General features: G+C 41.7%; 1 protein-coding gene across 1 annotated transcript; it reads right to left on the bottom strand.

The window, feature by feature from the left end:
• Window positions 1-4,772: 4,772 nt before the first annotated feature.
• LOC127336779 (uncharacterized) lies at window positions 4,773-14,064 on the bottom strand. Its single transcript, XM_051363620.2, has 16 exons — window positions 13,747-14,064; window positions 11,575-11,636; window positions 11,443-11,510; window positions 11,138-11,259; window positions 10,375-10,480; window positions 10,204-10,255; window positions 10,008-10,125; window positions 9,887-9,917; window positions 9,695-9,718; window positions 9,490-9,614; window positions 7,490-7,571; window positions 7,239-7,361; window positions 7,096-7,149; window positions 6,930-6,999; window positions 6,295-6,328; window positions 4,773-5,347 (listed from the first exon to the last, which is right to left on the bottom strand). The coding sequence occupies exons 1-16, from the start codon at window positions 13,955-13,957 to the stop codon at window positions 5,010-5,012; spliced, it is 1,620 nt and encodes a 539-aa protein (XP_051219580.1). The 5' UTR covers window positions 13,958-14,064; the 3' UTR covers window positions 4,773-5,009.
• Between the last annotated feature and the right edge of the window lie 4,129 nt (window positions 14,065-18,193).

Genomic DNA, 18,193 nt, shown 5'->3' with positions numbered 1-18,193 from the left:
CTTTCCGTTAAGCATCTTCTTCTTCCTCCAAAACAAATAAACTAAGCATGTTGTTATCATCAGCCTCTTACTAATCGCCTCACTAATTGACCACGGCCAGGTGTTGTTACTTCTTAGTTCTAAGTGACCTAAGTAACCACTGACATGGGATGCATGCAAACACCAGGTTGTTTTTTGGCATGCAGCCATGATAATACGCTTAATCTAAATGCATGTGCAAAAGATGATGAACGGCGACTACCACCACCAGGCGTAGATCTAGAGTGAGAGACGACCAAAATCCGAAAGTGGCCATGATTAACTCAGGAGCAGCACCACTTAGCACGACTACAAAACTTTCTTGTCTTCATCATAATATTTCTCACGGAGGTTTCGTACGTAGTACTTGTGTGATCCTCCTAATTAGCGAGTCAACATCCGTTATGACTTTTGAGTACTTTTGGCTATGCATGAGTTTGTACCGCCTGATCGAGATAGCATTATCAGCAGCACAAATTGTACTAGAGCGAGACTGGTAATTAAGCGCTGGAAAAGTAATTTGGGTGGATGAGAAACGAACATTTCTTGTGATCCGGATCAGACCCGATGCAGATGTTTCACTAGTTGGTGAGCTGTGCAAAAGAAGAAGCCAAAGGTCACTCTCATCTTCTTCCTCGACCCATTTGTTAAGCACAGTAGTTAAATTAAAGCAAGAAGTAAAGCAGCAAGCAGATCTTCCATGGATAACAAAAGTCGCCCATGCTCTGATGTTCATGCCCAGCGCAACGGGGCACACACCGCCTTTTTCTCTTTATTTTCCCTTTGCGTATCAGTGCAATGGTTGCTTGTTTCAGAAGCACACAACAGTGATTGGTGGCAGAGAAAATAGCATGGCATGCTCAGTTGCTCTTTGCATGCATGGATGGATGGATGGACCAGATGATAGATAGATAGATGGCTCAAATCCCTTCAGATGGAGCATAATTAAGCTGGGGTTTATTGTGGTTGCTAATGAATTGGTTTAGCTTAATTAACTCAAGGTGGTTAACTGATTGATTAATTAGTGACCAAGTGGAATGTCACTGTCAGAGGGTTGGGAGGCAGTGACAGGCTACTCCATGTTGCTTGTGGAGGGAAAAGAGCAGGCTTGAGGGGACTGGATCAGAGTGACTGCGTGCCATCTGATCTCAAGAATGAGATCCAGTGGCAATGGGGTTCCCTACTATTATTAGGTATGCCCATCTGTACACTAGTAGACAGATTATTATTATACTTGTCCTAGAGCAGCATATAGTTCCACAAGTATCCCTGAAATGCAGGAATAAACAGATGGCGAAAATCTTACAAAAATTATGATCGACATAAAAGGAATAGAAAACAAAGACAATTAGTTTGATGCTTACCAGTAGGTACATCAGTTCCATATATATATCAGCATGATTGAGATTAGGAATATGATTAACGATTGGTGCAGCACATGCACCAAAGGTTTAACTACTAGTGCTAGCTTGTAGGCTAAACCCCCATCCTAATATGACAAGCTGTACTCTTCATAGTACAATATGTTGATCTGGATCCTTGATGGCAGTGATGGGATAGCTATGTTATCTTAATATGCTATTGAAAAAAGAACTGAATTTAAGAGTAAGAATGCAGGTATGCAATGCAATTATTTGGGGCCTTGTCATTTGTTGGAAGGACAGATGAATGCTCATCCGGGATGCATGTGTCTACCTACAAAGTCTTCCTGAAGCTGGGGCCGAGAAGGAAAATTCCAATTGAGATGCTACGCTATGTAATTGCTGAATTCTTCATGAAATGTCATATCAGGACTATTCTTCAAACAGTTTTTAGTTTCGAATAAAACTTCAATCAAATAACTAATCAAGTCTTAAGAAGATTTTTTCAGCAGACATGATGCCTTAACAGAAAGAGAAAGGTAGTTAATTGAAAATAGTAGTTAGGGAGAGATGGCATTTCCATTTCAAAATTGATTTGCCAGTTCGTCAGGGAGTCCTAATTGTAGCAGATCAGCTTTAGCCTTTAGGTGAGGCGTGTTCTATCCGTTAGTTGAGGAAATTGTTTGTGGATGCTACAGCTAATTAACTGTATCTAGGGAGCTACTTGGCATCTCATTTATGATTACGAAGTAGGAGAATCACTAAACAATTTTGTGCATTTTTCCTGCCACTAAATCTCGAGGCTCAGCTAATACAACACAGACATTCATGCTAACGGAGGCCTGAACTTATGAGTTCGGTAACGAAATATGTGTGTACCTCACCGAAATTTAGAAAACCATTTCAGATTTATTACACGCAAAATTCTTTGAATTTGGACAACTTTTGGTCAAATTTGAATGTGTTCTCAATATCTTTTTTAAGGTGATGCCCATCAATGAGACAAGTGCATGCAGTCCATGATATATAGTACGTCTAATTAAGGCGATACCAATCCTTGCTCCATTGCAAAGGCGAGGGAAAACACAGGAAGCATATTAGCTGAACAATGACAAGGTAGCTAATTAGCATCTAGGAATCTTAGAGAGGTGGGAAAACCCCTGAAAATGACAAGTGTTAGCTGGGTAGCTCTAATCCAGGAGAGACTTTTGCCTCAATAACCAGCGCAAGGACAAGGAGACTTCACCTCTTCCCTTATACTTTTCTCTTATACCGACAGTGATGCTTCACCTAATTAATTGGTACTAGTATGGATGAAGTTCCCATTCTTGTTACTATTTCGTTAATTTTCTGTTAGCTAGCATTCCAGCATGATGAACCACACTCTAGCTTGCTACGAGATGCTCGTGCTGCCTAGCATCAATGCCGTAAGCAACGGGATGAGTTAAGCATACTGCACTCTGCCTTGATATGACAGTTGAGTTATGTCTACCGGAAGACAAGATTCTAGCCTATGAACAAGTAATGGTGATTAAGACAACACATCCGAAAATTGTTCGCATGGTGAGGAGTTAGAAATACGAACCAATCTTGTGTTGTCGGTTGAATTAGCATGTTCTTTCAATAATGGGTGTTTTATTACTTAAATTTTTTAAGTATTACACCTGGCCTCTGCATAATTGAGGTGCATACAGCCGCTCACAGATCCAAAACAGAGTGAAAATAAAAAAGAAAGGCAAAATACATATCATCGTCGAGAAATAGTAAAATGCCTATTGGACTGCTAAATATATCTGGAGATTATGCGGCCATCCATGTTGGACAAAAGTATCTGTGGATATGACCTCCAGCGATTCTCCACGTGTTCTAGAGACGATCATGAACGAAGCGTACCGGTGCACCGGTAAATAACCTGCATAAGAGAAACTGTTTTATTGTTAAAAAAAATATTATTTCTACATAACTAGAGCCGGCCAAATAATAGCAAGCGCTCCCACCTTATAATCATTATAAACCTGAGATCTATGTCATGGATCCAATTTCCAAAGATATTGGTCACACTACGCAGAGGATACAAGTCTTAAGCTACTTAGATGATTGACCATTTAGATCTGCCAAACCGGTATTGGAAGAATACGTGTTCTATTGTGTTATCGTAATGATAGAAAACACATTTAGAACTTTCCTGCCAGTTTCTTTTTGCAAGGTTATCTTTAGATAAGGTTACTCCTCGACGAAGATATCAATCAAAAAAATTGATTTTTAAAGGTATCTTCATTTTCCAAAACTTCATCGACTGAAATTACGGGTTAGATCAATACTTTGTACACAGATCCAACATAGAATTTGCCATCCTCGTGTAGGTTCCAACGAAATTCAGCCGGTAGTGTCAGTACTACATTTGTGTAATAGTTTGTAGGCCGTTTTAGACGTTGACATGGAGCTGACCAATCACCACCGAAGAATCCTCCTCGTAAACCCAACCCAACCACATGATCATGACTTTTATGTCATGAACTGACAATTTAACTCGGAATCTACCATACCCAGTGGTCAATCCTGTACACCCCGTGTCCTCTGGCTCCTTGATACGCGCCCACATGCTACGCCACATCGCTGCTACAGTGGACGGAAGTAGGCACGCACATGGAGAATGAAACGTTGCTGAGAGTACTACGCCCCATGTGTAGAGGGTGGATTACCGTCCATTTGCATGTAGCATATGCAATGCAAGTCCCGTCTTGCACCAGTTTCTTGTCGTCGTCCTTGCGAGGAGCATCCAATGGGCACATGGCATGGATAAGCGGATCACTATCGTCGTCGAGGGACACCGCATGTTACTGCTCGTACTCCTTCGTCAAGGGACACATATGTACATGTCTAGATCGGATACGCTTATACCGCCCAACTGTTAGGTTTCATGAAGTCCATTTATGAGGTATACCACACGACTAGATCCGAAGAGCACTCTTGTGTGTGCATCTACGTGTACACGTATAGCATGAGTTGATCAAAGTAATGTGGGCGTGCTTTCGTACTGGTACTAGGAGGGTATGAATACCAGCTGAATAATAATGCAGTAGAGGGGTGTGAGCCAAACTGGGGACAGTATCGGAGTACTGGTTACAGTGACCGCTGCTGCACTGACTCCGCCCTGAGCGAATAAACTTCCGGCAGGGCAACTAAGCCTGCCCTGTCAATATGTTCATTCAGTCAAGGGTTGGTAGGAAGAAAGATCACAACATCCAGCACAACCTGCTTTGATCTTCGTTGGGTTAGTTCGAGATGATCTGCACGGTATACATGTAGCATCAACAGCATTCAAGTTGAATAATCTTTCTCTGCAGATAAGACTGCTTGACATAAACACTGCTTGCAGGAAGGCATTCCACAGGATTGAACAGAGAATTTCACTCAGAATTATCAATGAAATATTCAGTCGCCCATGTTAACATTCCAGACACACAATAAGAGGCTACAAGTCCGAAAAATCTTTTGGATCACAGGCAGGCAGTCATGGCCAGAGCAAGAAAGCACTGCTAAGAAACGACTACTCTCGAATGGCTGGCTGGATCACGTCAGGTGTTAGACATCACTTGACCTGATTTCCGCAAAAGGATTGCCAAGGCTTTAGGCCTTCCGAGGCCTGCCTCGGCCTCTCTTTCCACCTCGTCCTGAGCTCTCTGCCTTTGCTGGAGGGCTCTCGGTTTTCTTCGGGCGGCCTCTGCCCCTTCCAGATGACTTGGGCTCCAGAGTAGCCTTCTTGGCTCCCCTGCCTCTCCCCCTAGTCGACGCTTTGCCACCCCTGCCACCCTTTGCACCCTTAACATCTCCATTCTCGTCGTCTGAGCTCTCGTCATCTTCCTCTTCTTCTTCTGATTCAGAAAGGTCCTTGGCTTTCTTACGCTTGTTGGACTTCGCGCTAGCAGGTGCCTTCTTGGTTGCCTTCACCTGCACTCTCTCTTCTACTGCAGTGAACATTTCAAAACCATCGATGAGTACACAGAAAACAAAAGGACGGGAAGCAAGATGTGAGTCAGTTAACACAATGCAAATGTAAGCAAGCACGCTCTACTTCAGCGAACAGTTCAGAACCATCGATGACCATGAGGACACAAGAAACAGCATAATGGTAAGCATTACAGCAAGCATTTTAACAGTGAACACAATTCACATGTAAGCAAACAGGATTTCTGTTGTATGGATTCACACTAGGTGCATTATTAGAAGATAAACATAAAATTAACATCGTAGCTGCCCTACCGTTACAGAGTTAGGTAAGAAAAAAATAGCGAGCAAAAGTACACGGTTACCAGTACTCAGTACATCCTACACATGAAAGCACTATTCAACACTAGATTCGCCCAAAGAAGCGCTAGGATGGATCGAAATGACCAAGAACCTATTAGCTAAACAGAACCTAGTAAAATCAGTGCAACAGCGGCTAGTGCTGTACTGTAGTCAAACATCATGCCAAAAATATGCAGTTCTGTTTTCTAGTGTTATACTGACCAACATGGCATTTGTGTCATGCTTCTCCATCCATGGGCTGGTCCAACAGGGTGCAAGTGATAATTTATCCAAGTTATTAAGGAGAGTAAGGTCCAGTTACTAACTCCGCAAATAAAAATTAAGACCAGAATTAACTATTTGACAATATAGCAGAGAATGTACTTCCTCCGTCCTAAAATAAGTGTCTTAGTTTTGTCTAGATACAGATTGTAGATACATCGGTACCTAGAAAAAGCTGAGACACTTATTTTAGGACAGAGGGGAGTATTAGAAAAAATGATAGAAATTTATTTTCTAACAGATCAAGTCAAAACCAGTATTGACTTAACCATTAAATGTTTCAAGCTGGCAGAACGATGCATGCGTAACCCAACCCCTAAACCAAAATAAGATCAATGCAAACCTTGAGTGGAGGTATCGCCATCATAAATATCCAGCTGAGGAAAAAAACATGTACACAAATATTAGCTGGGTAATGAAACGATTTAACAACAAATCCATATTGTAAAGTTGTAAACTAGACACAGATCCTTAACGGTTAAAATTTTAAAATATGTTATTATTAGCCTAAAAACTACAAGCGTACAGCAGAAAAAGGTGCACACAGCCTGTGGATATGTTATTGGTATCTATGCGTGGCACATTTTGTTTCACTGTACCCTCCCAACTTATTTAATAATATTAGCATGCCTATATAATGATCACCTGGATCTATTAATGTGCTAATTTAGTTGTTGAGGACAAGTGTCAAACAATAGTGAATACAGCTCAATTTATGAATTATTATTGGATGGGCAGAAGAAAGTCTCTAGAATTCAAAGTTCACCCATACAATCCAAAAGGTTGTGTAGAATACATGAAAAATTGGAGATTACAGCTATACTACAACATACAAGTACATAAAGTTCAGCTGCTCATGAATCAAACCCATTTCATTATTTATCTTTAACATTAAAAATAATATAATGCATTAAATTTTAAACTCGGGGTAACTTTGAGCAGGAAAACAGTTCATGCATGAAAACACAGACATATTACCTCATCAAGCTTAGAACCAGCTTGTGCTCTGTCCACAACAATCAGAGACAGTCCAAATCCACAACCAACACTGCAGAAAGTGTTCAGAACTTAATATTGACTATATTGCTAGCACTCAGAACTAAGAGAAAATGCAACCAGGTACATATTAATCAAGTGCAATTACCTTGTAACATGCATTCCATTTAGACTGTCAACCTTTTTAGGATTCGCAGATGATCTATATTAAATTGTAATATAGATAAAGTAACACGTAAGAGTTTGCAAGGCTAGTATTTCATACAATATCAGCATTTTAAATATACATACTTTTGGCCGTTAGGGCCATAACCGAGCTCTCCAAATTGGGCAGCACCCCAGCTTATGCAAGAATCATCTGCACCGACAATGTGGTGCATGTTACCAGAAGCCATGCAGCGGACATTCCAGCCACTGCAGCAAACAAATCATCAATTAAATAACATAACTGAGGACAATAGATAAATGACAGGAAGTATAGCCCGTGATGGCACTGGGTAAAAGTATAGTAATGCACAGTTAATTAACAGTTCAAAAAGAACCTTAAATCCATTAGTGGCTTTGGATACATCCAATCATCGCCTGTATTCTTCATTTTTCCCCACATGTACATCTGTCCACCACCTAATAATCAAATCAAACGACCAACAGTTGATAATAACATTTTAGTACCAAATTTTGCAAAACAATGAATCACAAATCTGGCTGGTAGAGTTCAAGGTATAACAATAATATTTGCCACAAGATGCTGATAGCAGTATGTGATATGAACTCTCATCTAACCGGCAGAAGAAAATAACTTTTTGAATAACAGTAAATCCAAGCAGATGGAAAATAGGATGTGATTCAAGAATCATTTCATACGTCTCTTTTTGTAGTGCACCTAAACCCAAGCAGAAACCTTTTAAATATATAAGTAAAGAGTGTGCATGCTTTCCATAGTACAAAGAATTATTCGAGGATAAGCCATACAAACACAAAACGGGAAAATTACAACATAAAGTTGCCAGAACATTTCATGAATAAGTGTGTACAACCTGCTAAAGACCTAAAGTATTTAATTTTCCTTTCTGAAAGGGATGAAACTTAATTCCACAGCCTCATCCCAACTAAACTATTTGTCTTTAGAACCCCATTACAATCATTAAAGAAGGCACATGCTCTAATTATGACAAGAAAATGAAACTGGGAGTGATTGTTCAAATAATATTTTCCCTTACATGAATTAATTCAAGCATAGTAGTATAAGACATACCCAAGTTTTTACAAAAAAATGTTCAAGTAGTAACTCGCGTAAGCAGCGACTAAAAAAGGAACATGTTATGTGGGGCCAGACGCAGGCGCAGGAAGACCATCAAGGAGGGATCCACGGCACAGATTTAGGTGGATAAGTATCCCTAGTTATCCTTAGCAGTTTAGATCTCCTAGAGATATTTCTTGATTTCCAAGTTAGTTATTTCTGAGTTTGCTAGTTCAGCTTAGCCTCCAAGTTTGTAAGAGGGCTATATAAATGCCTAGCCATATCGATCAATAGACAAGCAAGAAAATAGTCTCAATTATCCTCCAACAATATTGCACAGGTTGGAGGACAAGTTTGGGTCTGCAACGGGCCTAGTTCCACAACCAACTCTACTATTGTTCTAAGTCATTTCCCTGAGAAGCATGAATAATTGCACAATCAGCTCATCCAGAGATATAACCAATGTGGTACACAAACAAAACCATGGATTGCGAGTCGAGACTAGTCGACGACTAGTCTACGAGTCGCATTTGCAAGGTCGACTCGGCCAGTCGACTCGACTCATTTGATGAGTCGATCGAGTCGATCGACTAGTCTTGACTAGTCTCGACTAGTCCAGGTTTGTGAGTCTGTCGACTAAAAAAATGACCCCACATGTTATAATTTTTTCCATTCTTTCCTCCCATTCCCATTTTCCCCCGTCTTCCCCCGTGAAACCAAGATCGAGAGACAGTTTCCCCCGCTCAAACCCAAAAGCCAAAACACATCTTGGTGTTCTCTCCCTTGGCTGCCGCCTCTGCAAGAACCTGCCGGCCATTGGAAGGAATTGCCCAGGTTTTCCCCCACTCCCCTGTCCCCAACCTGTAGGCTGCTGGTTCATGGACAAGAGGAAGGCCTTGGCCATTGGAAGGAATTGCCCAGGTTTTCCCCCACTCCTCTATCCCTAGCCTTATATTCTATCCTACATTAAACACATTAGTAATTTAGTGTTAAACACGAGTCTTGCTGAGTCGAGACTAGTCTTGACTAGTCTCTGAGTCGCTGCCCCAGAACGACCTGTCGACTCGTCGACTCGCAATCCTTGAACAAAACTGAACACAAGCTTAGATCACAGGGTAAACTACTTGTAGTAGCTATTAGTCCCATGTATTACACTACTTGGAAATCTAGAAACTCAAAAGTAGCTTCCCTTTTCCTTTCTTTTATGACAAGCTAGCCCAAATGCCCAATAATGAACTCTGATAATTTATACCCTGAATGCATTATAAGATAGTGTGTGCACCAAAGATAGCTGTATCATACCGGCAGTACATGCAGAACTTGCAGAACCAGCTGAGACAATAGCATTGGGAGGCAGAACATTGTGCCTTTGAAATATTTCAACGAGGCGAGGTTTCCACTCATCCTTTTGTTCTCTGTGGCCCAACCTATATAACAAGCAAGTGGTTAGATCAGTAATGTTGAGTGCATCAAGATTATCGTAAGATCCATAGAAAGAATATCTTACCTTCCATACCCACCATAACCCCATCTGGCAAAACAAAAAAGAAAGTAAATAAGTGCAAAAGAAAAGAGAACAAGGTTTTGGAGAAATCATATCTATGCAATACATAAAGGAACTTGGTACAGCATTTAGAGACAGTAGTAAGTCATATTTGGATCTTTAACCATGCAAACATATGGGGGATTAAGAACATACGTGTAAACAAATCCACTTGAATCAACTGCAACTGCAAAATACAAGAAAAGAAAAAGTGTAGAGATTAGTGCTAACCAGGACTATAAAAATAAGCATGGAAAATGAAGTGGTGAAAACGAACCTGTATGATTTGTTCCACATGCAACTTTCACAATAGTTTTCTCAGAGAACACAGCTATTGCCTTGGGGCGGGGTTGGGCTTCATATGATAGCTTTACTGACGAATCTTTGGTATTGTACTACAATAGCAGAAATCGCAACACAGTTATTGATGATAACAAAATAGATAGGTTAGTTGTGTTGCAGTAGGAATAAACCTCATTGTCAGTTCCATGACCAAGTTGGCCGTACTGGGGAAGACCTGCTGTACTGAATAGAATAGATGAATAAAACACTGCTTCAAAAAATCATACAAAAAACACCCCCTAACTACAGCAAATTAAGATATCAGTTGAAAGATAAAGTTTCATAAGTTCAGCAAGACATACAGTATAGAAGAGCCCTCAACTGAAGACAGCCAGACAGTAAAATCACCACCACAAACAGCGTTAGTTACATCAGTCACAAGACAGGGCACTGGGGATGTCTCAATTTCTGCAGCAATTTCAGAACAGGGACAGCAAATGCATCAGCGTAGAAACCAAAGACAAAATAAGCTGTGCATAACATTCTGGAAATTAGTCTACAACCAGTATGCTGGAATACATAATATGCACATTATTCTTAGTAACCCAACAGGTAGGTATGTTAATCAATCATCATTGTTATACAGGGTAAAAAAGAAATTCTGAGATGGCATCATTAGTAACACAGGGTGTGTTTGGTTTGTGCCCAAGATTGCCCTACCAAAATTTTGGCTAGCCAATATTTTGGTTGAGCTATTCCTTGCCCACAAGTTGGTCAATATTGGCCAAAAAAATGAATTAGAGTTGGTAGTGGAGCATTGACAAGCCAAAAAGTTGGCAACTATCCAAACAAGAACCAATCTTTTGGTCATGGCCAAAAAAATTGGTAGCTTATGGTTTGGTAGCAATACAAACACAGCCACAAGTTCTAAGGATATGTAATAGGACATATGGCTAGTAAAAAATACAAAATATTGAAAATTGTAAACAAAATGTACAAGGGAATCCTCAAACAGATAAATCCAGAGATCACCCAAGCACATAATGATTTTTCACACAACAATTGTACAGTGCTGATGTTATACATTAACTAAAGGAAGAAGTTAAAGAAGACCAAGTTATCAACCATTCCTAAGGGAACCTGTCCCCAACTGCCCATGTTTGTTGTGACCAAAAGCGAAGGACTTCCCCTCGTCGGTTACAACAACTGTATGATTTCTTCCAACACTTGCTTTAATTATTTTATATCTGCAGAATTTACAGCAACGCATTAGTATCTAACAAAATGCTGAGGCAACCTTTAACCCTTCAAACCATTCAACTAAACCAGATTGCCTGCTCAGTTTATAAACTTAGCAATAGCATACAGTACACTAGTATCAACAAATTATAATGCAGGTACAGAATTTGGTATTGCAGAACCTGTCTTACTTTGATAGTTCAGAAACAACAGTTGGTAGGTTACGCTGAAGAGTATCCCCATGCCCCAACTGCCCCTTCTGCTAGGAAAATATTAGTGTTAAGTACAAACCAAAGAAATCAACTATCATCTCATATTTGTACCTCATTGCGACCCCATGTATAGCAACGACCATCAGCACCCAAAGCAACAGAATGGCAAGCCGCTGGCAAAACAAAGGGAGACCAATAAGATTGAATAGCGACTAAACAGAAAATAAAAGGATGAGAAAATAATGTGTTTAATATTTTAATTAGAGGAGGTCTCTATTGAAACGATTTGGGCACAAAAATCGCATTCTCGATGACACCAAGCACCAGCTGTCCTAGAGTTATAACTGCTTAGTGAGGCTTAAACATACCAGTCAGCCCACACTCGCCCAGAACACTTTAATTTACCAACTGTAGAACAACAAATGATCGATTGAATTCCCCTTTGTGGACTTCTTTGCAGTATAATCTTACTTTGCATCTGTTTGGTTAGTCTCCATCACCACATCAAATCACTATATTCAAAGTATTTGACAACAGAGCTACTAGTGCCTTCTGTCATCAACTCATCATAGCATTTGATAGACCTTATTATAAAACCATTTCACAACACATGAAAATCGAAATTTTGAAACCGAAGAACCTTGCGGGCTATATTCTTTCAACAACAATACATGACAACTAGCGCAATGAGTAATGAGATTGAGATAAATAGCGTAATAGAGTTTAAATGTTATACAACATAAAAATAACGATGAAATTCCACTTTCGGGTTACTTCTAATAGATCTCTTTGTGGCATAGAGGAAATCCATTTTGTACCCTTCTGCAGTTAACTCAAGTCACACTACCTTACACTGCTCCTGGATGAAATTGTGAACAAAAGGTAGAGGTGTTACGGACTCAGGACTGAGAACGTAACCAGCAAAGCAAGGTCTGGGTGGCTGAATAGCCACAAGCTTGCCAGGCAGTCATGCCAGTGAGTCGAAATGTACCGTCCCAAATGTAACTCGTCCCCAAGTGCCATTCCAAACACTCAAAATTATGGAAAATACTATCACCATTAGGGTTTTGATCAATTCTGGGTGTTAGGGCGCGAGGAACTTCTCAAGTGCCATTCTAAACACTCAAAATTATGGAAAATGCTATCACCATTAGGGTTTTGATCAATTCTGGGTGTTAGGGCACGAGGAACATCTCAAGTGCCATTCTAAACACTCAAAATTATGGAAAATGCTATCACCATTAGGGTTTTGATCAATTCTGGGTGTTAGGGTGAGAGGTACACTTCTCAAGATACCAAGTTGGCCACAAACATAGAGGGCAGGCAGAGAACTCTATCGCGGCACACTATCGAGCAGGCAGTAGCATCGCATGTCCATCTCAGGCAAAGTGATAGCGAGGTGGGAAGTGACTCAGAGCATAGAACAGACATTTTGCATCCCAAAGAAAACATGAAAGAAAGGACGGCGACGGTGTTTTCCACGAGAGGCAGTGTTTGGGGTGGAATTTCTTTAATTTGCATCTAGCACTCACCTAATTCTCTCAACTTCTAAGAGGCATCGCTTGTTTGCTAAGGGATGGCAATACTGATCAAGTTTAGCATCCATAGCCTCAACGAACTTGTGTGGAAGATATAAATAGTCTTCGCGAAAAAGGTAATAGCATATTTTTCTATCAGCCATGGGTTCCTTATCATCCCAAATTCAAATAGCTGACACCGTTCACTATGTGGGGTATTTGAAACAAGCTATAATTGAATATCATCAGCGATATTTGGCTGTGATTTGACAGCTCACCCCGAGGGTACTAGCATCTAATTCAGCCACAAGACTTATTATGAGGGAGCATTCATTTCAGGCGCGTGTCTAACAAAACAAGTTTCATTGGTTTACTGAAAATGCCCTGCAGATCAGGGCACAGCTAGGCCTTATTACGAGGGACCATTCATTTCAGGCGCGTGTCTAACAAAACAAGTTTCATGGGTATAGTGGAAATGCCATGTAGATCAGGGCACAGTGAGTCCTTGTGATACAGCTTACAGCGTTAGACTGTTGTTTAAACCTAGCGAAATGGCGGCGTTACAGAATAAGCCCATTCAGAAAGTTCAAACCAAGGCCAGTGACCGACTGTATTTCCCCTTCCCTCCGCCCGCCCGCCCGCCCAGCTCTAATCGCCAAACATTTCTACGCGCAGGCGGCGCCAGTTCCCAACCCTCCACCATCACACCACACACGCGTAAGAGAGAGGAGGGGGGGGGGGGGGGGGGGGGAGAAGGAACGCTCACCGCAGCCGGTGGCGACGGAGCGGATGTCGACGCCGACGAGCGAGCGCAGGCGCGTGGGGGACACCAGGTTGCCCTGCATCCCGCCCGCCAGCTTCCTGTTCATGGCCTCGAAGTTGGTCGCGCCGCAGTAGAGCAGCTCCCCGCCGGAGCCGGCCTCCGGCTTCTCCTCCGAGGGGGCGGGAGCCTTCGCGGGGTCGGCGCTGGCCGACATTCTCGCCGGCGGCGGCCGGAAACCCTAGATTTGGTGGGAGGGGGCGGAAAGGGGGGCACGGTTTGAAATCAAACGATGCCGGGCCAGATTGAAACTTGTTTTGCCGTTTGCGGCGGGATATTTATGTGCGATTCCAGAGCCGCCACACTGCAGTGGGGCTCGGCGAGTGCGGCAACTAGTTACCGAAAATGCGTGTAGATATTTGTGAACAGTCAACTGTGACCATGACTCGTGGGACCCAGTTAGATTCGGGCCACTTGTCATTGAGTCCATGTACGTGCTTGGAGTAATCTTCTCTTTCTTAATAGATGGCCCCATTTTGCTGGTTTCACAGCGAGCCACGTCACCTCAATAAGAATTTGCCCTACATCTCATCTTTACTACTTATAAAGGCACAAACTTTGTAGGAAAATTGAATCTACACCGTACATCCGTGTAGATCACACGGCTCACGATTGTTTGTTCTCCCCACCCTGAAATCATGGGACCTTCCTTCCGATCTTGCGAAATCAGGGCGCAATTTACCCCAACACCCGGACGCAGCGTGCGGCTTGGTCCAGATCTTCGATGTCACCTCGATTGAGGGAGATCGCTTCCACACCTCCTCCAGCGAACAAGAGCCATCCATGACTATTCATGCCGCCATGTCCAGAGGCGACATTGCTCGCGGTCACGCCGCCCAACCTCCTCGCCACCACGCAGAGTGCGGGTGCCGATATCAATCTTCGCGCCCCGCTCACTTTGCCTTTCCTGACCGGGGCGTTCTCTTGAGTTTCACTTCCGTTGCCGATGGGATTAGCGGCCTCAGGCCGTCACAAAGATAAAGGTAAAATAGAGGGCATCCCGGTGGAAGTCATCTTACCCAGTTCCGTTCATCCTTGTGCTTACACTGTACCAATACTATCAGTTATCACCACACTAGCTGAAAGCCTAAAGGATTTCTGGGCGATTTTGTTCTTTGGGCCTTCAATATATGAATGGCAGGAGAGTTCAGCATTTGTCTTCGGCGCCATAAGAGTATCAGATCATTGTACTACATGTTTTCAATTTTGATTCCCATTCAGAAATTGTGTTTGGTGGATTCTGTTCTTAATTGATTGCTCTGAAGCTTAATCTACACATGATGTTTGGATTATGGCTTATTAGCTCTCTGTTCTTTTCCTATGTGATGAAAAAAGTTGACATTTTAACCCCGGTGCCCATGGTGTGTTTAATTTGTGTAAGCTCAAAGAAATTCTCATTTTGTGGTTTCGTCAGTTAACTGATGAATTTGATTGCCCTGCAGGTTGTTTTGTATGAGAATACCACCGACCAAGCTGGAGCCAGCTCTATGAATAAAGACACGGCAGAGGTTGCACTGTACATGTAGTTTCTCGGTTTCTTTGCAGGGTCTACAATTGCACACATAATGGAACTAATATGATTTTGTTAGATTGTCAGATAGTTTGCTCACACGGTGAAAATTATTCTTATTTTTTTGATGATTACGTTACATTTTGGAAGTACCAGATTATGTTCTCCGCCTTATATCCTCATTTTTGGTGGAATCTTGCTAATTATACATTCTTGATAATTTATGTGAACCGAAGAATGCTTCTGAATTACGATGTTGTTTAATATTATTATTATACACTAAAGATAGGAACTAGGAGTACATTATTAGATTATCTCAACGGAAGTTGTAGTACCAGTGTGGTTTACCAATAGGAATGCCAAACAGAATGGGAATAATTTTTACCTAGGTTATTTGGTCTCTCTTCGAGGCCTTCTGTTTTGCGAGCTATTGTAAGTCTTGCTCGGATGGAAAAAAAATTGGCACTCATGAGTTACCCGGGTTAGCGCCTACTCAACAAGGGTCCCAAATTTACCTCTCCTTTCCTTTCCTGGAATCGCCAAATGAGGCATTTTATTACTTATGCTGCTCTAACTCATTTAATTTAAATAAAATGTAAGGATGGTTCTTTTTGAGAATACCACATGCTGACTTCAACTGAAAGTTTGGCTACTGTTGCAAGTCTTGAAGTAGACCTAACTACTCTAGAACAGATTTAGCTGTTCTTGTCATTTTGTTCAATAATCGGCAGTGCTTTGGGAGTCCTACTGAAATTACACAGCTGACGCCTTTTATGCCATATCTGAATTGTCAAGTATGAGGATACATTTAATCGATTATTATAAATCTATTTATAGAGTTGCATCTAGGTTTTGCAATACATTTGATAACATTGGTGACAATCGAGTGAGTACAGAACGCCACACAGATGAAACAATATTATTGTATCCCTGCTGTAACATGATCACAATTGTGTCTCAGTTTTGTAAATATAACCTGAGCAACATTAAAACAAAATGGGTACATTAACATTTTACTTTATTGAAAGTTTATTTTTAATTTGACTCCCATGAGTTTCAAATGTATTGGTGATATTTTGAGACGTGCGTTGCACGTACATGTATACTAGAGTAGTTGTTTCAGGCGTACCCAACAGTTTTTGCAACCGAGACCGACACGGCAGGACCGACGAGCCGAACCAGCGCAGCTTCCTCGCCAGACCCACCGCACGAACGGAACCACGGTCCACGGGTCCTTCGTTGCGAGAACCACCTGTGTCCACCAGATGGGCCGACCGAAGGCAGCCCATGAACCGTTCGACCGATGTTCGCTTGTATTGAAACAAACTACGCGCATGTCTTTTCTACTTCTCTCAATCCACTAGCATGCACTGCATTAACTCTTTTCCATTGACTGTTGATCTTCAGCGTTAAAACTCCCTCCCTATTCATCTTCCCCATGGAAATGAGACCGATGGATTTCCTTTTCCATCCAGCACTCTAAACGACGGGCTGTCTCCATTTAAGTTGTTCCATTCCCGTCCTTCCACTTTCAGAGCTTCGCGTTCCGCGTCAGAAAACCAATACGGTGGATCTGGAGGAGAGGAAGTACGTTGAAGCTCCCAACCAAACACCGACTTGCTATGCATCGACAGTTTGGAGGAGTCAACATCACCCTCCCCGAGCACCGGTGAGGTGCTAGATCGCGGTACCTGTAGGTCGGATGCCCTTCACGACCAATGTCTTGGCGCCGTGTCTGGCGTCTCTACCACAAAGAACGTTGTATTTCTAGCCCGCTGATTGATGAACAAGTCCTCCTACTTTGACAGCACCGGGGACTTCGCATGTAAGCAGGTATCTAACCCCTAATCTCTGATTGATTTCGTACTTAACCTTGCAACATCACCCTTCTGATGATTCGGCTTTCTTTATTGTCTTTTTCAGCTCATGGACGGGGAAAATTTGGAGTCGTCTTCGCCTGCATTAGTGCCTTACCTCACGGGATTACACTGACATCTTGTGATTCAGCCCGCAGACTGTTTCCATCCCCTCACCGTATTCATATCAGCTGTATGCTCTTCACATCTGTCTTTCTGATCAGAGACAATAGAAATTTTCCTAAATTTATGGACAACATCAAAAGAAGAAACGGGATTACAACTAACTGTCAAGCCATTCTCCAGTAATGTACTTTCCTAGCTCTATGAGACATCATAAATAGTGAAGGTTTGAAAGTTCCGTTCCTACTATGATGCATCTATTGCCTCATCTTTTCAGTACTATTGTCTCAGCCTAATGCAAACTGTTCCTGAATCATGACAGAGTTTAGTGAAAATCTTTCTCCATATGCATCACCAACAATGGGAATTTATTTCCTGTCTGGTAGCAGCTAGCTCTTTGTGGTCTTAAATGTGTTCAAGATAGCCCATCCAGAATATTTACCTACATAAGTTGGCGACATTCTAGAAATTGCACATTTGTAACATTATTGCAGAAGATATAAGGAGTCGTGTGAGTGCCACCACTACTGGTTAGTATATGAGCCACACTTTGGTCAGTATAAATGTATCCAGAGAACCATATAAATGTATCTAGAGACTAGGAAATTTGTGTTTCATAACTTTATATATATACTGAATCACTAATGTTCCTTGCATTTCTATATAACACCTAATTTTGAGTAAATTGCCGCAGCAACGCGCGGGGCATCATCTAGTAAGTATCTAAAGGTATAATACACTAGTGGTTTTTTTTTTTGAGATGTAATACACTAGTGGTTGGGGCGCCTCTTGGGACCCAATTCCCTTCTTTCTCGCTGACTTGAATCAACTTACGATTGAAGTGAGGATTGACAAGATGATTCGATTCTAAGGCTACTTTCTAAAGGTGATAATTTCTGATAGG

This window comes from Lolium perenne, chromosome 2, assembly GCF_019359855.2.
Source record: "Lolium perenne isolate Kyuss_39 chromosome 2, Kyuss_2.0, whole genome shotgun sequence".
Taxonomy (NCBI): domain Eukaryota; kingdom Viridiplantae; phylum Streptophyta; class Magnoliopsida; order Poales; family Poaceae; genus Lolium; species Lolium perenne.
The sequence above is the reverse complement of the archived record's forward strand: the minus strand, read 5'-3'. Positions and strand labels throughout refer to the sequence as shown.

Excerpts from the sequence above, each read along its gene's own strand:
- LOC127336779 (XM_051363620.2), bottom strand. The coding sequence starts at position 13,957 with ATGTCGGCCAGCGCCGACCCCGCGAAGGCTCCCGCCCCCTCGGAGGAG. Across the intron at positions 10,126-10,203 it reads GTCATGGAACTGACAATGAG|TACAATACCAAAGATTCGTC; the intron begins GTTTATTCCTAC and ends CTGCTATTGTAG. Across the intron at positions 6,329-6,929 it reads CTGGTTCTAAGCTTGATGAG|CTGGATATTTATGATGGCGA; the intron begins GTAATATGTCTG and ends TTTTTTCCTCAG.